At 35.5% G+C, this 26,793-nt stretch overlaps 1 protein-coding gene across 1 annotated transcript; it reads right to left on the reverse strand.

Annotated features, from left to right (window-relative positions):
• Positions 1–616: 616 nt before the first annotated feature.
• Positions 617–25,165, reverse strand: LOC120624132 (membrane-associated progesterone receptor component 1-like). Its single transcript, XM_039890497.1, has 3 exons — positions 24,840–25,165; positions 4,975–5,124; positions 617–821 (listed from the first exon to the last, which is right to left on the reverse strand). The coding sequence occupies exons 1-3, from the start codon at positions 25,120–25,122 to the stop codon at positions 730–732; spliced, it is 525 nt and encodes a 174-aa protein (XP_039746431.1). The 5' UTR covers positions 25,123–25,165; the 3' UTR covers positions 617–729.
• Positions 25,166–26,793: the final 1,628 nt, after the last annotated feature.

Raw genomic sequence — 26,793 nt, forward strand, 5'->3', positions numbered from 1 at the left:
CTTCAATCCTTATACTCCACACCAAACAGACCTTCGGCAATGTACCCTCTACACACGTTTCACTCCGAAACCGAAGAATCCTTAGGAGATGTTGACTTTACAATGAATAATGCTTAATTTTCATAATACTTATATCATGGATTTCCGCAAAGTAACACCTGCTTCTATCCAATATGCAAATTCTTCAGATGAAATATCTAGGTATCTAGTTATTAAAATTTCTGCTGTATATAATAAAAAAGTACATATGAAAATGCGAAATGTGAAGATCTGTTCAAGTATAATGGTTGAAAGACGTGTTATATCTTAACGTATCGTTTCCGAAAATTAAGTCGGATAATTAGTTCGACGTCAATCTGGTTGGTAGGTCACCAACAGCCAGATTGACGTCGAACCCAGCCAGGGCCAAGTCCTCCAAGGAGGCACCCTCGGATCGATGTCCCCCACTTCCCCCCCGATGTCGTTGAGCCCTGGGGCTCTTCTCATGGCAAGCCCTCTCGCTAGCTCCACTCCCCCATTGACGCCGTACCAACCCCTCAGGTGGTTATCGGCAAGTGTCCATCCGAAAAACGAGAATTAAGGCTCTCAACCAAAAAATAAAACCATTAAACGTGTGTATTAAATTTAATAGCTTACATTTGAAAAACATTTTCTATATCTATTTTAATATAACATAACCCAACAAACTTACTTTAGTATATATCACAATATTGTAAAATTGTCTAATATTTATTGCGATTTCTTATCTTCGCTATCTTCGTCACTGTACACGGTTGGAGTCTCACCAGGTTTCAGAAGTCGTCCCACGATGTCATATTTCTCTGGAAAGTGATTAATAGAATTGTTATTATTTTATTTACTCGCAATATTTGTCATTTTCGAATACCAAAAAGTTAGTAAAGTCGGCGTGAAATGGACTTTTTTGCTCGTGTACATTTATAAATACAACGCTTCTAGAGGAAATTTTATGAAATAAAAATCAGCAGAAAAAATTTACAGTTTTAAAACAAGGTAGATTAGGTTTGTTTTACTTTGTTATCTCAGTGACAGAACCCAAAGGGTTTGCATAAAAGACATTAAGTCGCAGGGGTCGGCTACGTCAATGGGTGTCCCACAGGGTTCAATTTTGGGTCCCTTCCTATTTTTGGTGTATATAAATGATCTACCACACCATGTCAGTGAAACTTGGGACATTGTACTGTTTGCAGATGATACATCTCTAATTTTTAAAATTGATAGAGGTAGAGATAATTCTGACGATGTAAGCCGTGCTATGTCGCATGTGTCGCACAGGTTTACTGTCAATAATTTACTTTTAAATGCAAAAAAAACTAAGTGTGTGGAATTTATTTTACCAAATGTAAAGAAAGTTAATAAAAATATAATAATAAATGGAGAATCACTAAAATGGAAAATTTCACAGTTTTTCTGACCATAGATTGTAAGCTTCAATGGGGTACCCATATAAATACACTAGCAGGTAAACTAAGCTCGGCTGCCTACGCCGTCAGGAAAAATTAAAGGTGAAACATTAGATCAATGTCAACTGCGGAAAATAGACTACGTTCTATCCTAGGAAGACAAAGGTATTAAAAAAAATGTGGTGGATGATAACCAAGGATACATCTATTATTAGTTAGATAACATAGTATGTTTATATGTTTCTTGTTGACTGAGGTAAATAAACAGCTTTTGCTTTTGACTTGACATCAATATCACATCGGCGCGAACGATTCCAAACCATATCCAATGATAAAAGTATATCATTGGATATGGTTTGGAATCACTAATATCGTCTATTCTTTCCTAAGGACCATACACGAAACAATACTTCGATTGGCAATCTATCGCTAGTGATGGATTGAACTTGTATGACTAGGATCGCAAATAGCATGCAATCTGGTGCGTTTCAACATGTAAGTACATTCGCGTAAGTCTTGCACGAGTTTGCTATGCCTACCTTTACACTACTTACGTATCGTGCAATTACGTATTGCACATGTTGCTAATGCAAGCTACTTTCACAAGTTGCATTTGCAAGGGATATGAACATTCCCACTATTTACGCAAATTACTGACAGCAGGCATGCATTCTATTGACGCTGCCGTGCTCGCTCACGGTCAATATTATTTACGAAAAAAATATTGCCAAAACGCAGAATATTGTCAATAATACTGACGTTTATGCAAGCAGTCTTAGATAGTTAACATGGTCCAGTTTCGCTGTAGGTGTTTAGACCAAGGTTTAGAAAATTAACTGTCGGTTCAATTTTTTGTCATACATATTTGATAATCCTTAAATCCCGTCAATCCGCATTTGAGCAGTGTCGTGGTTAAATGCTCTAGAACACTCTCTCTTATGGAGACATGCATTGGGAAATTAGATGTAAATAAATAAATATACTACGACAATACACACATCGCCATCTAGGCTAGATGGCGATGTGTGTATGTGTGTGATGTGTGTGTCTTAGTACTCATAACACAAATAAGCATAGCTTGTGTTATGAGTACTCAGATGACTGTTGAATATTTTTATGAATAACATACATAAATACTTATAATATAAATATAAACACCCAGACACTGAGAAACATTCCTGTTTATCTCACAAACATTTGCCAGTAGAGGGAATCGAACCCACGGCCTTGGACACAGAAAGCAGGGTCGCTGCCCACTGCGCCAATCGGCCGTCGAGATGTATTAGTAGGATGATGATGATATGAAAGCATTCAGTTGACCATGAATGTATTGATACTACGTTTTATGTGAGTACATATGTATGAGTAGGTATAATATGTGACATCGAATAAAAAACACCATAGTAAAATACGTATTAGATGCCCAACTGTTTACTAAATCAAAACATGAAAACCGTTGCAATAGGATCTAAAATACCGTTAATGTATTTTAATTTATTCCCTGGATGAATAAATATTCAATGAGTCCCAGCGAATTTGATCGAAGGGAAATTAAAACTTTTCTCTTAAATTCGATTCAGAGAATTCTCTTATTATGTTGATCACGACTTAATCAATCAACCATCTTTTGTTTGAAAATCTGTGAATACAAGCATTCACTGATTTATTTGCCGAGCGATGTGGAATATGAATGAATGATGCTATAACAGCATCTCTAGAATATACTTAGGTTTAGGGACGAAACACAAAAGTGCGACGCGATTTGATTAAGAAATCGCGCACTAATACGATGATGGTGATAATAAAGCTGAAACGTTTCTCAGTTTTTTTTTTTTATATCTATAACCAAACTTGAAAAATCTTTTTATTGTCTTGAGACACCCTCGAAAGCTATATAACGTTAAATTATAACCTCTAAGGGATAGGAATAGTTTGTGTGAAAGTCCGCTATTTTTCAAGTAACATTGAAGAAAATTGGTATTTAGAACAATTAAAATGGTCAAATATCATCTAATGGTTTCTGGTTTTAGGATTTATTTTAATCACACCTCCAAACATATTTAATAAGGGATGTAACTTTATTTGTTAGACCACGCGCATTTCTACAATTTGCAGTGATATTGCAAAAGTATAACGAGCAATTTCCATGAGAAATGTAACCCATACCTTAGTATAACAACTGCATTTGCGCAATAGAAGAGTATCTGCTGAGTATTAAAACACTAAAACGTCGAAGTAAAATGCGCTTTAATGAATATTAATCTAGGGTCGCAATTTTTGTACAAGTATTTATTATTTATTTCTGATTTTTTATTTACAAACATTCCCACATTCAAGAGGGGTTGTAGAGCTGTGGAAATGTATGTTTAAAAACACGGCGTTAAGTTCCATTTTACTTTGGCGCATCAGCATTTTGTTACAAGACATATGTGAAAAGTACAAATTATACATTTAGGATACTAGGGGGCTTCCTACCATTGTTTAAAACAGTATTATTTCAATACTGTCTACGTTCTTTTTTCAGAATAGTAAGTAATCCCTATTTTAGGCACGTTAACTTTTCCCAAATAAACTGTCATTTTAATAATATTATTCTGCTTTTAGCAATGGTAATCTCCCTGAAGATGTAGATGAAAGAGAAAGTGAAGACTTTAGAAAAATTAAAAAAAAAACTTTATTTCAAAGCAATAACTCAATAAAACGCTGTTTTCATAAAATAAAATTTACATTGACGTATCCACGATGGGTGAATGAATTGATATGCTAATCTAAGGTAATGATTTCGTAACCTTACGTGCTATAATAATATGACCCTGAACAGCTTACTATTTACCGCGTAATACCTAACATTAATGAAGGCTTTATGTATTGTGATGGAAATCCATACTAATCCTACTAATATTATAAATGTGAAAGTGTAGATGTTTGTTACGCAATTACGCAAAAACGACTGAACGGATTGGGATGAAATTTAGCACGCATGTTGTCTTTTTATCCTGATTCCTTAAGTAGTTCCCGAGGGAAAATTGATAATTGATTACGAACTAAGCCGCGGGCAGACAGCTTTGAAATTTCATATGCGTGTCACCTATGCTATGGAAAAGGACAAGTACTTTCTATACCGATCTCTGAAGTAGTTCCCGTGGTAAGAAAAATTGTTCACGAGCGAAGCTTTAGACCCAATTCTGAAGTCCACACAGACGAAGTCGCAGGCAGAAGCTATTATTATAAATGCGAAAGTGTGTTTGTTTGTCTTTCTTCCAATCAACCTTCTGACACAGAGTTAGTTGAAACGATGGTGATAACCTAGGCTACTTTGATCGCAGAAAAACAAACGGTTGGCACGGGATTTGTAAAAACCATAATAAGCGCGGGCAAAGAGCGTAGCTTATGTACAGCGGCCTTCTGCGACTCGCCTGATGTCATCCATCCACCTCAGGGGTCTACCAACGCTGCGTTTACCGGTGCGACGTAAACATATTATACTTTACTATAAAAAGTAATGAAAAGATTGTTTGCGGAAGAAAAGCAGGTAATAAAAAATGTACTATACCTTTGAATTGGTCTTCCCATTCTTTGGCCGATGCAACTTCGTCAGGACCGAGGTCGCTGACGTCATCATACTCTGTATCCGAAGCAGCTACTTGCCCTGTGGCAAGACCTCGTGTAGCGTCCTTACCCGCGAACGCTGAATATGGACCTCCTAGAAATTAATTAACATTGTATTAGAAAAAGTTGAAGCGGCGATAGCCCAGTGGTTAGGACTTTGGCTTCACTTTCGTCAACAAGTGAAGTCTCTAACTTTTCTAAGTTACGTGCGTTTAAAGCAATTGAAATATCACTTGCTTCAACGGTGAAGGAAAACATCATGAGGAGACCTGCATGCCTGAGAGTTCCCCATAATGTTCTCAAAGGCATGTGCAGTCCACCATTTTGCACTGGGTCAGCCTGGTGAACAACGGCCTTAACCCTTCTTATTGTGGGAGGAGATCTGTACCACCCCATAGTGGGCCGAAGGTAATGGATTGATTAGATAATGATGAGACAAAGTTAGCTCAGAAATTATTATTCTACATACTAATATAATTAATGTGAAATGTGTCCGTTTGTTTGATCGTCGGTTGAGCTGAAGAAAGGTAAAAACAAACAGTGACAGTATACTTTTTATCCCGGACAAATACAACGCAGGATCTGGAGCATTTAGAAATTGAGTCTTATTTATTTTATTTTATTTATTTTTATTAGGACTACCAACAAAATTACATGTATTATAGTTACGAATAAAGCTAGCCTTAGGTTACTAATGCACATAATATCACTTATAGGTAGTCACAGCATGCACTGTTACAATATCTACCTATCTAACCGAAAATGGTAATAACAAGACGAAGTTTGATGACATTCGACTCTCTAAGTACCTCTTAGCGGTTTTTAAATGTCGTGTGAGGACGATTTGTCACTGTAAATATGTTAAAACTATATGTTTATTGTGTATGTATGTGTATATATATATATATATATATATTATGTATTTTTTAGTGTGTAAATCTATGTAATTATATGTAAAGAATTGCGATTTCCAGTCACACATTGCCTTATTTCATTCGTTAAGGTAGCCTGGAAGAGATCAATTTCAAGGCCGCCTTTAGCACAAAATAATGTTTAATTAAGTGTTCCTCTGTGTTTCCTATATTATGCAATAAACTTGTTTAAAACGTTAATCCCATCAGGGTTTAACGTGTTATCACTAACATGTGATAATCGTTAAAGCTGACCAACCCCTATTGCAGCGGCATTAAGGGTTAACGCTCTATATCTTATATCAGAACAATTTAATTTCCGAGAATGATGATAATTAGGTTAAAAAACTAAATTGTCTTTACGTTGTGCCTAAATGACGTCCAATTATGCAAAACCTTGCTAATAAGCACATGTCACCGCAAACGTTTAATGGATTCGCAATCACGATTAGGTCAGCTCAATTGTGGTTTGTGTAGCCAGTCTATATAATAATGAATTTCCTTTAGCTATCTAGTGTATGTTTATCTGCTTATAAGTCTCAGAGGAAAGTAGAGATTGACTAACTGGCCAATGGAAATAGCCTTGCTCTATAAATATTTATTAATCCGGTGGGTTATTATTACAAAATTATTGGGGTTATTGGGGAATCATAACTTAAATTGAGACCACGATCGCTTTTACAAGATCGAACTGACTGAGAAGAAGAAGAATTATTACCAAGGTATTGCAGTATTAATATTAGTATTAAAACTTTTGCTCCACAACGTACCATCATAGGTACGCAGTGACAACCAGCACATCACCGTCACTGGTAAAAAACGTTAGATTCACCAGCTAGAATAAAGCGATAGAGACATCTGGCATCTATAAAGGGACTGGTCAAGATGATTGGCATAATTGAGGTTATACTACTTTTGACGCTTCAAAATCGAAACCCTATTTTCTTTATAATAAAACAAAACATCATTATTTTATGAAAAATAAGATAACATTACTCTGTCAGTCAAATAAACAAACAACACCTTTCTGCCGCTCATATCAATCTAACCAATCAAATAGTTGTCTCTATGGAAGTTAGTTGGTTGTCATATAGGTACCTGGACGGTTTTATTTCTACGAAATTATTTTAATTTATTATTATTTCTATAAAAATGTAATATGTATTTTATTTTCTTCCGGTACAAGTTACCCCTTGACACAGCTTGAGATGATAACGGGTTAATACGAGTATGGCAGTTATATTAAACCTATCCCCTAATTAGTTTCTACGCGACATCGTACTGGAACGCTAAATTGCTTGGCGGTAAGTCTTTGTCGATAGGTTGGAAGCCAGCCAGGGAGGTCGTAAAATTTTCAAACATATTGTGTTCAGGTCTCGATTTTGGGCGAAATTGCTGGCTTCAAATTCAAATCCAAAAATGTTTTATTCATGTAGACCTTATCACAGGCACTTATGAAGTGTTCATACATTTAACATGTTACTCTAATAATAGTAATGCTGATAAATGCATTCGTTAACCTAAAACTAAGGCTAGGAGGGTTCCAAACGCGCCCTGGTCTAAGAAGAGCCCACAACAAACTTAGCAAGTTTTTTTTTGTTATCACCATCTCAGTGTCTAGTTAATGTTGAGCTATGAAGTTAGAGTAATGTGAATCCAAGCTTTTTTATCATATATTCGTTATTTTAGTTATCATACATGTAATCCTTAATATTATAATAGGAAAATTATTCTTCATATTTCTCAATCCTGTGTAAAGCTGAATTATTTCCCCTGATTTCTTCTTATCTGATTAAATTTGTATAAACAAGTAGATTTATAGCGTTTTGCATTACTCTACAGCAAAATAGATTGAGTTTGCTTTTTATTCTTATCGCTGATAGTTATCATTGATATCAAAAATCGATGAACATAAAACACGAGTCCTAAGTCCGATAAAACTAAAATATTTAACGTTTATTTATAAGCATTTTTGTTTTGTTTTGTGTTCAGAGTATGTTTTGTTATTCCTTTTTAGTGATATTTGACAGACCAAGCTTTGACCCAACACACGCGCATGGGCATGGCTAGCATGGGCAAGAGACAATTATGTCCCCGGGCAAAGGATGATAATTTGTCTTCTCCCACAGTTTTATCGACTCTAAGAGCACACTGCTTTTCGGCACAGTGGAAATAAACAAACGTGTTCACCAGCTAAGGCAAGGGAACATGGAATAGGAGTAGTTAGCCCCCGTTGTCGTTAAAAATTTATAAGAAAGAAATAAAAAAACACCCTCCGCTTTTGAATGGCCAAGCAACCGGCGGTGAGGGCTCCAGAGTGAGGAACCTCCACACAACACACGCCGTTTCATGGACTACTGCCTTCTGTATCCTACCCTTGATCCAACAACCAAGCGAAAGCTTCTTAAGCTGTTGGTCGAAGCTTTTCGCGAGAAGACCATTGACTGAAACGACGATCGGAACAATAACTGTCGACTCAACAGCCCGTTAGCCCCTGTTAATTATTACTCATATATTATTTGGATATTATCTCCACTTGTGCGCCAGTGCTCTGAGAGTTGATAACGCTTTGGGAGGAGATGTAATTTTATCCTTTCCCCAGGAATATAATTGCCTCCTTCCCATGCTAGCCGTGCTGATGGTAGACGGAAAACCATCGCTTATAAATAAGGCAACACTACACAGGGCATGCAAGGAACTCGTCGTGCAACATGCCGCCCTGTGTGGATCAATGTTACGCGTAGGTTTTAAGCGTCATGTGGCTGTAATAACAACGGCAACCACGCCCTTTAGACCGGAAGGCAATATTGCAATAATGCTGCTTAGCGGCAGAAATAAGCATGGCGGTAGTACTTCTCCAGACGAGCGCTGTCACCAAAAGCTCTATTACTACTAAAAGCTTTATTACATGCTAGTGGTAAAAACCAGGACTGCTGCTTTTTGCTCTGCAAAGGGTTTGACATACAAACTTAATACTGAGAATTTCCTAACAGTATAGTTTAGTAAGTTTTAGCTGTCCCGGCGAACTTCGTGTAACGGATCTTTTTTTTTTGATGAATGTTATAATTTAATACTTATTTTCCTATTCCTGGCTACGAGAAATCCAAAAAATCAAATGTCATAAAAATTGAGTTCTTCCGTTCTTGAGTTATAAATGGTGTAACTATCAAAACTTTAAAACTAAGAGTTTATTAGATTTTAAAACTAAGAGTTTTGGCCCGACTCAGAATTCGAACCAAAGTGCTCGTAATCTTAACCCAAACATTAGGCCAATGATTCAGTAAAATTGCATAAAGTTGAATAATTTTTATTTATTGCATAATACTCGTCCTTAGCTTGCATGCTTAGCGGATCACGGACTCCTGAGCTCGGTTCCTAGAATGTTTGGGCCAGAAATTGGATTTTGGTCCAGCGAAAGACCAGCGATAGACCAGCGATTCCTTTGGTCCGCAGGTGTTGAAAAGGTGCTAAGTGGACATTTAATATGAAATAGAATGATGTACTTATGCGTTGACCGAGTTTAAGAATGTTTGTCATAATTACGATTATCAAACGTTGATAACTTACTTATCAGTCTTTAACATTATTTTATCGTAAATTAAATAAACCGAGTGTAGAGTATTTATAAATTAGCGCTGGGGATTTAAGTGAGAGGTTCTAGTTTGAAAAGGGGAATTTAGGAATTTATAATTTCTTAATTTTCTCTGGTCGGGTCATGTGGGAGCCTTCTGCCGTGGCTACATACCACTCTACCGACAAGTGCCGTTGAGCGTTTTAGCGTTCTGGTAAGAAACCAATTCGGGGTATGAGTTTTATATATATGCCATAAACTAACTAGCTCATTGCCATCTTATACTGCATCATCACGTACCAGCAAGTAAGATTACAGGCAAAATCAAAACCAAATATTTTTTTATTCAATTCAGCACATAGATGCCACTTTTGATGCATGCATTACATACAAAATACGTACATAGTAGTAGCCGTGGTTATAACTACAATCATAAACCTAAACCAAAAGTACATACATGGAAATTTAACGACAGTGAATTGAACGCTCATATTAACTAAGAAATTATGTCGTGTGTTACTTTAGATAATTAAAAAAAAATTATTCCGATACGATCATTTTTTCGACCAATTTTGATGCCACATACACCCGTCCATACACGGACGTCCAGAAAAGATTATGTTTAATGTTATTATTTACTATGTTAAACAAAAAAATTGTTATTGAAATGTATTTTATGTGCCTGACAAATTATTTGACTTGATATTAGTGTACTCAAATTAACCTGTAAGTGCAATATAAATAACAAAAAATTAATTTCAGTTTCGAGAAAACTGCTTTTTTTGAAATGTCGAGAGTAGAGCACAACGTCAACGCTTCGCTTATGAGGCGTGCAAAATGCAACTGAAAAAAAATAAAAGAAATTGTTATGTATCAAAATGTTAAATAAACTCCCCAATATGCAATAATCCTTAAAACGAATTATGAGAGACAAAGTTCAGTTGCGTAAAGATATTAGTTTCAAGGTGACGTTTATTCGATTCATCCTAGTCATCATTACGTCTCGCGTTTTTTTATCTATACAGCAGACAGATTATTTAACTTTACCTACTATATACTAAGTAACAAACGATAGTGAAGCCATTAATGTGTAATATTTTCGACGAGTAATTGAAAAAGCAAATATTATTGACACAAACGCTGCGAAAAATAGATACTAGAGAACTAAAAGATGTTATTTAAGGTTAACCAGTATGAAGTTATTCTAGATCGAAATTGTCTACTTCTCAATTTTCACTGTAACTTCCACAATATAATTGTAAAACTATTTTTAGAATTAGCCTCCTTCATTCATAACAAAATTTACGTAAGATAACGATGAAACTTATGACCGAGTGACATAAAACTGATGGGCTTAGTTAATTGCGAAATCATTCTAGTGTGAAATTAAATTTTATGAACGTGTTAGTCCGTATCATCATTCTATCCATCAGCGGTATGTAATGTGATGAAACTAAAGCGAGCTTGAGGAAAGTAATTAACTGTCACTTAATATGAAAACATTGAGTATGATGAGGACTTCCGGGCGATGGATGCAGGGAATCTTGTGCCCATTAGTCCTTTGCCTGAGTCCTCAGTGAGCCTTTTGTTATTTCCAGGGATAATACAAAAGTGTCCCGGCCACTCTAACTGCCTGCTAACTGGACAGCAGTCAGCAGGCGCCGAGTAAATACGACGTGGGGGGTTTTTTTAGTAGATCTTTCGCAGCCTCACGATGTGTGCTAAGGATAGCCGCCGAGAGGATTTTAGCAGGTAAAAATCCAACGAACCCCTATCTTCTATGCTGAAGATTTCCCCCATGTTACCAAAACAAAGTGCCCGACATAGCCATCGTGCTTGCTGACGAATTAGCGCGGCGGGCAACATCTCTGAAGGTATCTGGGCCAGAAACAATCATACCCATATCCTTCAGTAAATACAAAACATGGCTCCACAAACAAATGCGATCATCACACTCGGAGTCTTCAATTGGAACCAAAGACTGCAAACTCACGAAGGAGGCCCTACCAGACCTTAACCCACGACTAACAACAAAATTACTGTAACTTAACCGGGTTAAACTAATGACAGTTGTAGGTATGATAACGGGGCACTGCCCACTAAACAAACACCTTTCCATTTTAGGTTTAACTGACAGTCCTCTGTGCAGAGCATGTATAGAGACGGATGAAACACCAAAACACGTAATGCTCCAATGCAATGGAGTGGTAGAGCAACGCGAAGCACACCTTTGCTCCTCGGCAACACTTCAAGAAGCACTCGGCGACCAGGGCGGCCTGCTAATCTCCTGGAGTGAGCTCGGCTGGCTGGAGTGATCCAGCGGGGAACTGCATAAGTGGCAACAGATACAATGGGGGGTTCAGGCCAACCAAGTACGGAGACAGGCCCAGGAAAAGAAAAGAAAAAGAACCTACGTACTTCATCGTGGCGTGGCGCTATAAACAAAAAAAGAAGCTCCAATCATAAACAACAAACTGAAAGTGTTCCTTCGTTTTAGAAACGACAATACAATCACTGTTCTATCCAATACGAGTGGTAAACACTTTCATTAAAATCCATTATAACGTCATTCTATTAATGATTATCCATTATCTATTATAGACTATGAACATACTTGCATGCCATAATTATAAATTTTATTTTAAATGTCCGTTTGTTAAAATTTCTCACTATTTGCTCTTTGTGTAATTTTTCCAGTATAATTGAGGAAGGCTGACTACTGAAACACAGTTTATACTAGTTCAGTAGTCAATGGATTGGATTGTTTTACAATTACACATAGGTATTTTGCGATGTAAATGTACCTACCTAATAACTATAACCTTTAAATATTATACATCTAAATAATTTGAAAGTTTTTACAATTTTGTATATTGTAGTTGCTATGTGTACAATATGTAATGAAATAAATAATAAAATAAATAATAAATATTAATGTTTGATTATGATGGTCTATTTTTCTTGCGTGCAGTATAATTAAAGCGACGTTCGTTCAATCGTTTAGTTGGGTACCCTATTTAGATCAAGGGCTCTTCACCAATGAAATCGTTTGACATTCGCAGATGGAACTGGAACACAGGCCCCTTAATGGGTCAGCCGTAAAGTAGGCACCTATATTATCTTCTTATAGTCGTGTTATATCGAGAGCTTATACAGCTTATACGTGTAAATGAAAACCGAAATAATAATTCAGAGGCTTTAGAGTTACATTATTTACTGTCTTTGAGACTTATCTGTGAAACCGAAGCGCTAATACTTTTTTAATATCATTGCTATAGTGTTCTACTGTAAGAAATATTAATACAGATACAGCCCTAACATCACATGCAAAAGTAAAATCTAACTCCTGTCACTTCATTAGGCACGCTTCGCGTAGCGTAGGTACTATGCACGTTTCGGTATTTTATCTTCAGTAGGGTTGTCATAAGTAAAGACTTAGAAAGTTTTGAATTAGTTTGTATGGAAAAACAAATATTTTTATAGGGTTATTCCTCATAAAATTAACTAATGCAATTTTCAACAGTATTTCGTAATTGCGTTATACGTTATATATTATGATACTTATAAATAAAATATCTAAAGTTATAAAGCGTTGATAGCCCAGTGGGTATGGATTCGACTTCTCTTTCGGAGGGCCGAGTTTGAATCCCAGCATGCACCTCTAACTTATCTAAGTTATATGCGTTTTAGGCTATTGAAATATCACTTGCTTTAACGGTGAAGGAAAACATCGCGAGGAAAACTGCATGTCTGAGAGTTTTCCATAATGTTCTCAAACGTTTGTTGAGTCCACCAATCTGCAGTGGGCCAGCGTGGTGGACTTACTACGTGCCCTGTAGTGGGCTGGTAATGATGTTGAAAGTTCGGCGGGCATTAGTTACAAGTCAAATATTTCTTTATTCTAATAGGCACATATATGGCTGGCATGTACTTTTCATGTAAAATATGACATAGAAGTTAGTTGATGGTGATAACTGAATTCGTCAACTTACAACTAAAGCTGCGAGAGTTTCAAGAAGCCCACAACAAACTTAGCCGGTTGTTTTTTTTTTGTTATCACCATCTCACATTGTTATTTTGAACTATAAAAGAAGAAGAAGCATCGTGGTTAGAGCAATAATTTACACCCAATCAATTTTTTCGTTGACTTTTTAAGAGACATCTCCAAGATTTCAAGTGGTAGTTTACTGTAACATTGTATACAATTTCCTTTAAATGAATAACTTACTTTGTGTAGCCTAGTATATTGCACTGCAAGTTTATTTTTGCTTCTAATGTTAAAATTATTGTTATATTACTTTCATCTTCTTCATCATTACCAGCCCACTACGTAAACGTACGTTAACGTACGTACGGGAACGTAGTTTGGCGGGCATAAGTAGCTGGTAGAACTGGCGATAAACAGTTGTTATATGGCAAAATGTAATTTTATTAATATCAAAAACTTAAGTTACTTTCACCGAGTTGTAATGGTATATTGGCGGCCGATTGGCGCAGTGGGCAGCGACCCTGCTTTCTGAGTCCAAGGCCGTGGGTTCGATTCCCACAACTGGAAAATGTTTCGATGATGAACATGATTTTCATTGTCTGTGGGTTTATATGTATATATGAGTGTATAATTAAATGTATATTATGAGTGTATAATTTTCATAAAAATATTCATCAGTGTTATCTTAGTACCCATAACACATGCTACGCTTTGGGACTAGATGGCGGTGTGTGTACTGTCGTAGTATATTTTTTTATTTATTTATATAGGCGGTGCACCGATTAATATCAGGTAAGGTTCCAAGTTCGCAGAAAACCCTCAACTATGCGGAGGAATGGCATCCAACGGTTTGCCGCATGCCGCTGGACATTCGCGATATAAGACTGTGGGACAAGAGATATATGATGACAAGCAGATGACGTCTCTCGAACACACAGACAAACTTAAAGTACCTATTATTTCTTGGTTTTTATTGAAGTTATACTTCTTTAGCGGCGTTAGGAAAAATCATGGGTGTGAAATTATACCACGGGGTGAAGGTAATTACGAAACCGAATGAGAGGGGAATACATCGTCCGCCAGCTCAACTTTTACGATGCGCACACCGTAACTAAAAACCGACACCCTGTAGTTAGATATAGTCGACATTTTAGTTTTTCAAAAAAAGGTTTGACAGTTTACACGTTAAATTGTCAAAGTCCGCGGGCTTATTCCGGTGATTTAATTGATTCAATTTAAAAAAAAAAAAAAATAATAATTTTCAGTGAAACGTGGTGGTTCGATAATGACATAACTAGATAATGAGCTATAATGAAACTTTCAAAGTATTTAATGCCTTCTTTCTATTGTTAGTGTCCATTTCTCTTCAAACGTAAATAAGGCGTGAGATTTGAAACGATTTTAATTTCTTACGCCAAAGAAGTATAACTTCTGACGCGTGTACACACATGTTTTTTGTTGCTCTGTAGTGTCTGCAGTGCAGATTCTTTGATCTTTCATTTTAGACTAATGTTTTAAAAATGGTATCAACTTGTTCAAAGTGGTTACAATTATTGTTATTTTATTAAAGATATACCCAAGTTAACAAAAACTTTAATTATGCTTTACCATGAGTAACGTGTAGGAAAAATAAAATTAGGCAAATTAGTCAAATAGAAGAATCGCTGTTCTTACAAAAAACTACACGATTCATATGGCTTGTGTTCTGGTGTACATTCATAACCGTGATTTATAATTTCAAAACTTAGTTAACCAGTTCTACTCATACGTAATGGCACTTGTAAAGCGGTTTCTTTTCATTCTGTCAGCAATATCCGTTCATCAAGTACTAAGCATTTACAAACAATAACATTAACACACAAAACATGGATTTAAGTGGTTTGAATTTCGTGGGAAAATGAAGTTTAAAATGTTGACTAAAGCCACGTATTCACACATACACTACTTATTCTTTTGGGATACAAATTTGTATACCTACTAGTGAATACGAGGCTTAAATCCACATTTTAAACTTTGATAATCCTGTACCGCGTTACATCCATGCGTTTTAAAAACAAGAGGGATAGAAAATGAGTTTTCTAAAAATAAACCAGACAAATGTAGAACGAACTGGTGTTCAGGAGCATTTTTTTCTTGTCTACTAATGCTATAACTAATTTCAATGTTTATCATTCGTATACATTTCACAAAATTCTTTACGCAGTGTTATTTCGACTGATTTATACTTAGTAGCTATTTAAGAATATATTTTTCGGTATGAGACTACAACAACGACATGTTATGCGATATAGTGAATGTCTTAAGGTGAAGGTCAGAAGACCGCTACTTTTTCATGGATGTGGTCAAAAGGTCTATTTATCATTTCTATTCGAAACATAGTATTCTAGTGAATACGTAGCTTTATTTAAGAACATTAGCAAACAAAGGCGGTATTCTAAATATCGAGGGCGTTGAGATATTTAAATTATTTAAAATAATAACGATGTGTGTTTATTTAAGCGTTACATATAATTATTATACATAATGACCGAAGAAGATATTACGTTAATTCATATATATTTATCGACAACCTAACCAATGAGTATACAAGCATGACCTTTTGTCCTACTCAAAATAAGCGTTGTAGTATTCCTTATCGGCACTGCCATGGTATTGCTAAACAGAGCTGTAGAGGATGATTTAAAGTGTTTTGTTCTTTTTTTTTTTATAGCTTTCCTCGTAAAAAAAAAAAACGACAGGACGTATTATTTTTTTGTTTTTGTCCGTTGCTGTTTCAATTATAGCGGTTAATAAAAATATTTATCGTCATTAAAATACAATACAATAATTTGAATTAATAAACATTGCATTTTTATTTATTTCAGAAACTTGTAAAATCTTTTACAATTTTTATTTTATTTCTATAACAACGCAAACATTCTTCTTTCTACAGACGGGACACGAAGTATAAACAGATTACTAATTAGCCCCACAGCTCTGTTGTGTTTAGGTAAATAGACGCACCGCAACATTCCCATTTCCCCTCACGAACCTCCATTATCCATTCTATACCTCAAGCTATGGCTAACAGAGGTGTATACGCTGAGTAATACGGCCATAGATAAGCTCTGATTTCATTTATTTTGGTACCTAGAAGTGTTCATCAACCCATCACTGGCGCTCTGCAGGGCACGGGTCTCCTCCTAGAGTGAGAAGAGACTCCACACACCCTCGACAACATTATGTAGAGTTTCAGGCCTGCGGGTTTCCTCACGAAGTTTTCCTACACCGTTGAAACAAGTGATATTTTTATTGCCTTAAACGAACATAGCTTAGAAAAGTTAGAGGTGCGTGATGGGATTTGAACTCGGTATTTTATATTTGTATATAACGTATATTTATTTAAATTATATATGTATTTGTATCTTTATATTTTGGTATTCATGTATCAACACTCTTGGCACTATCCCGTTCTCTTGCTGTAAGTCCTATCTACAAAGGTTGCCTGTAAGAGATTGCTTGCAGCAATAAGGCCTCCGAGTTATAGTACAGTAATTATACAAATGTTCCACTAGATTTAGTGTGTGTGTGTGTGTGTGTGTTTATATTATAGATACTCGTACGTACTACAGGATGGCTAGGGATGTCATATATTTGATAGAATAAACTCTTCCGTTTGATCATAGCTCATTTGCAGTAGCCATGTAGTAATTTTCGTTTTAGCTAGGTATTTAGTCATATGATAGATATTTAATTTTTTATTGATCTTGTTATATATATAGGGAGCTAAGAATGAATGTTGGTGTTTAAAGAAGGATGTTCGAGGCTTGTAAATGATACGGCAAACAATGTCGCTTCTCCGTTTGTTAGCGGGGAAAGTGGGATCAAATGTAAGGGATGAATGTATCTTGAGGGTAATGGACAACAAGAATAGTTGACGTACTGTAAGGATTTAAAGGATTCATACAATAGGTGAGTTGGAAAACGGTAGGTTTTATGACCCATGACTTTAAGAACCGATCGCAGGGCTAGTTCAAGATGAATTATACGCGTTTTTCCGATCCCCCCCCCCACACAGATATGCAGTATGAGAGGATGGATTGGCAAAGAGCAAAATAGATTGTTTTCAACAATTCCGGCTTAATTATGTTCCTTAATTTCTTAAAAACCCATACTAGTTTTCTAATGCGTTCAAACAGGTGAAGTACTTGTGGAATCCATGATAACTTTGTATTATATAAAGTTATCTAATGTTTGTTAAATAACACGTTTGACGGCCAATTGGCGTAGTGGGCCGCGACCCTGCTTCTGAAGCCAAGGCTGTGGGTTCCATTACCACAGTCGGAAAATGTTTGTGCGATGGAAATCAATGTTGTTTATTGTCTGTTTATGTGTGTATTATAAGTATTTATATATATTGTTCATAAAACTACGCATCAGTCATCTTTGTATCCATAACACAAGCTACGCTTACTTTAGCTAGCTAGCTTACTTTTTACATGATACTCCATGTTACGAGTGTAAATTCAATCGATTGGTCTAATCGATCTAAGTACTAGGTACTTTACAGAATAGGTTTTAATTAAAATAGTAAGAAGGTATTACTTACTTTGCAGTAAGTGTATCACGTATACATTATGTTGCTTCTGCTATTACATCGCATTATCCACACATTGCCCCAGAGCCAAGGCTAAACAATTTTTTTTTATTACACTACTAGAATCTCACAATGAATCTCAGCTGCTGGTAAGTCATGTGTCTAAGATGATAACGGGCTAATCTGTTAGGGAGTTTGGCAGTTATATTTAACCCATACCAATAATTGGCGTCTACGCGACATAATACCGGAACGCCAAATCAATTAGCGGGACGTCTTTGTCGGTGGTAACTAGCCACGGCCGAATCATCTTAAAATAAATACTACTAATAAATTCTTAAATTCCCCCTGCCGGAAATTGAACCCGAGACCTCAAATCTAAAACAACACCGCTGACCGCTGCGCCCAGTCGACAAGATAATTTACAATTTCAGATAATAAAGGTAAATAGATAGATACAGACTACAGTTTATTTCACAGAAATTCGTTAAAAATATCACAAATTAAGTAAAATATTTTCACAAACATTATGACATGGCGTCTCTGTTCTATAAAACCCTTGGTGAATGTTATAAGAAAAATTATGTAAAGAAAAGAACTAAACATGTGACAAATTAACTTCTAGCTGTCTCGTTATATACGGTAGTAAATAGGTCCATATGCTATAAAACTTAGATTGTCATTTCAATGTCTTAGTGTCTGTCCTATTGTGAATCAAGGGTAAGGCTTGTGCACATGGCGTATTTTGAACGCGCGGACGAAGTGTGTCTTACGTGCGCGCGTTAGCGTTAGCGGGAAGATTTGTTAGTGTGCAACCGATAAACTTCGAAGCTACTGAACCGAATTTTAACATTTTTATTATCATTTATTGATTTTAATTTTTTTTTATTCTTAACAATGTTTAAATTAATAAATAAAAAGACGATTAAAAATTTGGAACAAAATACAAGCACCCTCCGCTTGTGGGGCTTTTGAATGCCCAAGCATCAGGCAGTCAGGGCTCCAGAGTGAGGAACCTCCTCAAAATACGCGCCGTTTCAAGGACTACTGCCTTCTGTACCCAACCCTTGTTCCAACAACCAAGCGAAAGCTTGTTCAGATGTTGGTCGAAGCTTTTCGCGAGAAGACCAATGACTGAAACGACGATCAAAACAATAATTACTATTAGAAAGGGCGATATTATATTTCGGTAGTAATATGGTTGAAAATAGGCCTGAAATAACAGTATTTGTTAACCAGCCACAAGAAATCGTGTAAATTATTTGAAATGCGTTAAAACTATAAACTTGAAACATATGTCATAAAATTTTAAATAATTACATATACTAAAAATAGTAGTATAGTATATGTTAGACTAGGCAGTTGACTGTTACTTGAATAAAATATAATAAAAAATATTCCTCTTGACGCGATACCATATCTGAATAAGCCATGATAACGAATATCATGCCGGCCCATTTTTTTAGGTTAAAATTTGATTCTTGCGGTTGTAGCCCGTTTCATACCATTTTAAAAGCATGCCCAAAGAGTGTCTGTACCGACGTGTTCTCCCGTTTGTATCTATACCAACGCACGTCTCAAGTTGATGATATCAACAAAGATATACTAGCTGCGACTGTCTTGTTATAATCTTGTTTTAAGAGTGGTAAAACCAAATGACTGATTAAAGGTTGGTTGCTTCTGTAACCAAAAGAAACTTAAAGCATATATCGCTCAAATTACGATAGTATTTATTAATTAATTTATTTTATTTATTACATAAAGTTTCGAAAAAAATAAAAAATACTTATAGCTAGCATCAAAAAACCACCCAGGTTTGTAATATATGCTAACAGAGAATTAAGTCTAGGTACGTTAACTACAGAACATTATTGCCAGTTTACCATGTTGTGTATAAAAATGATCATAAGTTATTTAAAAAGAAGGACTTCAGTTTTTTCTTAATATTACGAGGATTAATATTGTCTCGTACATCAGAGGGTAATTCATTAATAAGGCGAGGAACTAGGTAAACGTTCGTGCGCTCGCCATACCTATTGAACGCGCCCGAAGTGCATAACCGGCCTCGACTGACGGCCCGCGTGCATACAGGATGTTGTACTTTGTTCCAATAGGTATATGTTCTTGAAAAAGTTTTATTTTAAAATTGAATATTTCAACTGTACATGCACTGGTAAAACTTAGCTAGTAACTAGTAGCTAATGGTTTGTCAATATATGGTTACAATTTGTAAGTAAAATATATTCGAACAAGCTGTAATAGTAGCTTGTAAGTATAACAAACGATAAAATAAATTGAAGTAAAAAAAAGTTGCATAATTCAATATTAACAGAAAAAAATCTTTATTTTAAGAGACTTCGCACACCACATAGCCACGGCCACAGCAAGCATCGCGTCGATAGACTATCGTAACCCAATCTGCTAGTTTAGGTCGCAAGACGACATGCCGTCCGACTAATCGATTCGACTTATTTATTTATTTTAAATGCTGTCAATATTGGCGACTATGATTTATTCATTTTAATAAAACAGATTATTAATTTAATAGCTAAGATGAAATTAATGGATGAAATAAAAATAATTTTGTATTTTATTTATAATAATTATTATAAAATAATAAAGGAATACATCTTCATTAAATAGGTACGTTTACATTTTCTGTGCGGCCAATTTTAACGTCAACTAGTTATATCTAATCCAGCCAAGTTATGAATAAAATGAAACAGATAAACAAATCAAATTAAGGCGTCAAAATTCGGGTATGAACATAAATCTTAAACTTGGTACTATTGACCTAATTAAAAAATAAAACAAAAAAGTAATGTTTATTTTTGTTTAGATTTTTGTATCACAGGAAATCTGAATCACTCCTACAAGTTCGATATTGTTTCTTAGATACGAGAAATCGGAAATAATCATCACTGACAAAGAAATGTTACTGAGTGGTGGTTAGCAACCGAGGCGACGCGCAACACTTGTTACTAGTCTTTCTCCAATTGGGCTCAAGTGTAGTTTATTTATTATTTCCACGACTATGACCGTAGCCGCATAGTATGCGAGGTCTCTTAGTTAACATACACAGCACGATCGTTATTTTATTAACCATAAAAAAGTGTAATAAAACGAACAAAACCTGAGCCAAGGTTGGTCTCATGCTATCGTACGAAATGACCTTTATTTCAACTACATAAAGATTGTATATGTAATCAAACACTTACTGACCAGAAACAATTACTGAACTTGCTTGTTTATAACAGAAGTTTTAGAGTTACGGGCGGATGGCCTAGTAGTTAACACTCCGGCCGACAGTCGGGGGACCGAGTTCTGTCCCCGGCACACAGCTATAAATTTACGGAGTTATGTGCGTTTTAAATGTAAGCACTTAAATATCACATGCTTTAACTGTGAAGGAAAACGCGTGCCTGAGTGTTCTCCATCATGTTCCGTAAAAAACGTGTGCAGTCCACCAATCCGCACATCGATAGCGTGGTGGACTACGATCCAAGCCCTTTTCATTCAGATACGAGACCCGCGCCTTGTAGGCCAGGAATGGATTATAATGATCTTTTTACTTTGTAGGTACATTTGTACATTTGGAGTTTAGACCGTGTATACATAGTTAGTAAAGAAATAATACATTTGGAGTTTAGACCGTGTATACATAGTTAGTAAAGAAATAATACATTTGGAATTTAGACCGTCTACATTACTCTAGTATAGCTGGCGGGATCGATTAGCCCGTATTAGATATCATAAAGAAAGCAAACAGCCCCCCGAACATGAAAATGAGAAATTTATAAAAATATTACTTCTCGTTCGAGTGGGAATATTATTGAATTAATGTTATAAATTTTAAATGCATATAAGAATAATTGGTAATACCTCCAAGTGTAAGTAAAAACACTAACAATAATTATGTACAAATCACTGACGTGGTACGTATAATTAACTCTATTAGGTATAATTAGGTACATACTTGTAATTAATTACCGAACTAGAGTATTACTAGAGTATTTATTATACTAGTATAAAAGTGCAAGAGTGCCACAGTACCTGTGAAAACGTATTAGCTCTATAATACGAAATTGTAACTACGATAATGTGATAATTCAAGATTTTGGTTTACGGCAACAAGATTTATTTAATGGCGTGACTACGTAACCGTACCTTGAGCTTGTTCTGGAACGCACTTGACGAGTTATTATTATTAATTATATATTTTGCAATCGCTTCGTCACAGTATGTAGGTATTAACTATGTTAGCAAATCTGCTTTTGAATGTATATTTGGTTGAAGATAAAAAGGTATCTTCGTTCAGACTGGTCAAATTTATCCATAATCTGTGGTCGGTATAAGTTGGAGTAGGAATTCTAAATGACAAAAAGGAAGGTCATATAAAATGGCGGGAAAAATAGAGGTACTGCTCGGCTAACATGGGCAGGAAACAATTATATACCCGGGGAGAGGATAAAAATGTATCTTCTCCCACAACTTTATCAACTCTCAAAGCACTGGAGCACAAGTGGAAATAATATATGTGTAATAATAAACGAGGGTAAACTTCTCCTATTCCATGTTCGCGTACTTTAGCAGGTGTACAGGTTAATTATATCCTCTGACAGAGAATATAATCGGGGGATATAATTTTTATCTCCGGCCTGTGCTAGCCCTGCAGAAGAGTATAAAATTCAAAATTCATTTATTTCAAGTAGGCATAATATAAGCACTTTTGAAACGTCAAATCTGTATGTTTGTTGTGACTCTACCACTTATAGACAGAAGTGTCAAGAGACAGATTATAGAAGTTATCTCTTTGTAGTTAATAAAAAGTGCTCATATTTCACCGATCATTCTCAAAAGCGTATCTCCTCCATACCACGTGACATTGGCGAAGTAAATCGTACCCAATTGGTACAAACGCAAGCCATTAAAAAAAAAAAAGTGTGCTATAAGTTCAGATTGATGTTTGAGTTTATAATGTGCTATGTTGTTTAATGAGAGATACTAAAACAACTAAATGTTGTGAGATATAAGTAATATATATTACCTGCGCTGTGACATAACAATAAATAAGTACCTGGGCCTTCTTTGGAGACCGATTAGTTTATTCTGGTTGTTTGTTGTCTATGATTGGCTCAACCACGCAATTGATCTTGATCGAACTTGGCGAAACATAAGATACTATTGAAACTTGAAAAACAGTCCTTAAAACAATTAAAGGAATAACAGGGCCGATGTCGCGGTAGGGTAAAAGCAAGTTTGTTGATGAGCAACGGAATATATTAGCCTTGGGAATTTCATATAACAGTGCACGTGTAGTGTTACGTCATTAATGATAATGAGTCTCATTTATATTATTTGATGCTCACAGTTGCTTAAGGTGATTGTCAGATTGTTTATCATATCAGTCGAGATATAGGTACAGTTAGGGCTCATATATTCCTAGCAGTAGCGGTATAATAGCCTAGTGGTTAGGATTTCGGCTTCGATTTCAGTGGGCCAAGTTTGAAACCCAGCACGCAACTCTAACTCTTCTAAGTTATGTGCGTTTAAGCAATTAAATCTCACTTGCTTTAACTGTGAAGGAAAACATTGGGAGGTAAACATGCCACAAGTCTGTATTTTTGTAGTGACTGAACCCAATGGTTCTGATAGCAGAATTCTGTTTATATTATGTACTCTACCAATTATACTACTACTCATCAGGAAGGAATTAAGAGCAAAAACTAAAACTCAACGCAACTGTCTTCTAAGTTCTTTCAAAATAGCATCACGGTCGGACGAGATTTTAAATTGGCTCACTGGACTGATTATGTACAGCCTTGCTGCGCATTAAATGTATACTTCGTTAGAATTTTGAAATCTCTACTAAGGTACGCACAAGTACATACTAGAAACTTTTAGAAAGCAATATTTATTTTTATATACTTCAGATTGGTTTCGGCTTTAAAACCTCAAGTTTTTTATGATTGCAGAAACTCTATCAGTTGTTTCAAAGGCTGAGAATACAGTGAAGAAGCTGGCAAGAAACTCAGCAGTTGGTTTGCCAATCAACAATTTTTTTTTAACTTAACAATAATAATTTTATAACTGGTAACTACGAGTATCTTGTGTGATATAAGCGGAGCTAACTGCTTCTAAACTACCTTTTCCATTTCATCGCAAATTATAGTTTAGGTTTTATAATATATTTATCATTATGGTAGGTCTGGATATGCTAGTTTTGTTATTTATCTTGTTTGGTCACCACGGAATGGAAAAGTCGTGCCGCTAACCTATCTAGCGTTCCGGTAAGATGCTGCGTAAAGACCAATAAAGGGTTCAATAAACTGCCTGGTCATTACGCTTATTTATTAGAATCGTTACTTATCATCAGGTGAGGCGGCGTGATTATCGAATATTAAAAAAGAAATAGAGCAATTCATAAATTTCGTTTGTCACAGTCGCCATATTGGATTTGTCATAAACAAAAATTAAGCCCGTAAAATATTAAAATCTAAACACTAAATAATTTTAATTTTTATTTGGTAACTAAGACCCATCTACACTATTATATAACAGAATAATTAAAAACTTAACTAAATCAAAAAAATTGACATGAGATATTAATATTAAATATACAAAAAGTTACAAATAAGAATTTTTGCCTCCAGGCAGCCCTACATGGAGTTTAATAATTGTAATTGTAATAATCTAATGTTTAAGCAAAGAATTATAGAGATGGCATAACTCAATACCCTGTCACTCTAGTAGAGAAACTCACCTGGCCCATAGAATCTCTTTCCCCTGGTCACATCGAAGATAATGCCATTCACAGCCAGCAACACCCTCCCTTCCGCGTCAGTTCCATCGTACTTCTTCAATTCCGCAACCGTCATGTCCTTCCTGAGTTTCGGCATAGGCGGCGGAGCTGGCGGCGCGGGTTCAACACTTTCAAAATGCGACTTTACGATCTTGTAAACAAGGTATAAAATAAAAAACACCAAAACTAAATTGATGGGACTGGTCAGCTCATCCCAAAAAGTAACGGCGTCGGTTTCCGCCATTTTAACGCGTGTCTATACCGTGAGTAGTTGAATTGGACTGAACACTTGAGCGTTATCAAGTACCTACGTCATATTTTTAAGGTCATGTATCGTATCGTGCATCGCATCGCTGGTTGTTTAGCATACTCTAGTGATGTCGAATAGCGTCTATTTTAATATCGAAATTACAATCACTTCGATGCTCGTTTCAACTCGATGATTAATAGAATATGAATCTACTTTCTACACACATCAATTTTAGTTACGTACGGTGTAACTTTTAAAGCAATCTTTTATACTATTACTAGAGCTGTTAACTCGTTCTTCATCCACGCTTATTATGGTTTTTACAACTCTCATGAGAACAGTTTTCCTGAGATAAAAAGTAGCCTATGTTACTACATCGTTTTAACTAGCTCTATGTCAGAAATCAAGTTAATAGATCGCTCAGTAAGGGCGTAAAGGAAGAACAAATAAACAAACACATTTTCGCATTTATAATATTAGTAAGGATTTACCAGTATCACCTTTTAAATTTTCTGAGTTATTTTTTCTCTTGCCTTTAAACGTTTATTACGACTTATAGCTACTATAACTGTAATAGAGATTTTTAGATCTCGTTGTTTATATGAAAATAAATTGCTGTTTGGAAACAGAGATAAAGCTTAGCTATATAGAAATAATGCTTCATCAGAAAACATACATTTTTCATTATAATATTATTGTATTTTTCATTATATTCATTGTCGATGTTATCGGTTACTCGATTATTATCTTGGAATTCCAGAACATATCAACACAGCTCGGATTATGCGAAGACGGAAATTAGCATTTCGTTCAAAAACATTGCAGTAAACATGAGGGAAATTTGATAAACTTGAACTCGAATAGGTATTCGTCGACAGACGTTCTGGTTACATGTAATAAATACACAACTTGTTATAATGTGGATTGTATAGCATTTATTTAATATTATAATTATTAATTATGAAATTGTTTTAATTGTATCGAATCAAATACTAGGTACTGTCGGCTTAAGACTTTATATGTCTTAATAAATGACTTTAATATTATGCTGGTACTAAGAACAAGTTAGTTTAAGACTAGATTATTCTTAGCCGTTCATTTAGACGGCCCATTGGCGCAGTTTGCAGCGACCCTGCTTTCTGAGTTAAAGGCCGTGGGTTCGATTCCCACGACTGGAAAATTGTTTGTGTGATGAACATGAATGTTTTTCAGTGTCTGGGTGTCTATCTATATATTATAAGTATTTTATGTATATTATTCATAAAAATATTCATCAGTCATCGTAGTACCCAAAACACAAGCTACGCTTACTTTGGGGCTTGATGGCGATGTGTGTATTGTCGTAGTATATAAAAAAAAAAAAAAGATATCTTTAGATTCCATTCAAACGTTACTAAAATCTAGTTCAAATATACCTAGTTAAACAATGAGAAACGCTGAGCGATGATTATATCGATGGCCCGCGTGGTAGTAACTTAGGTAGACTTGCAATCGTTGTTTTCAATAGCAAAAACATAAACAATATAAATAGCCAAAATACCTATGATATCAATTATAAACAAAAAAGCGTCAATAGTTAAGACGACAAAAAGCTGTTTGGTTGGATCAGAACTACTGAACTTTGAATTGTGGTATTAAAACAGACTTACTCTTTTGTTTCAAAGA

This window comes from Pararge aegeria, chromosome 5 (genome assembly GCF_905163445.1).
Source record: "Pararge aegeria chromosome 5, ilParAegt1.1, whole genome shotgun sequence".
NCBI classification, from domain to species: domain Eukaryota; kingdom Metazoa; phylum Arthropoda; class Insecta; order Lepidoptera; family Nymphalidae; genus Pararge; species Pararge aegeria.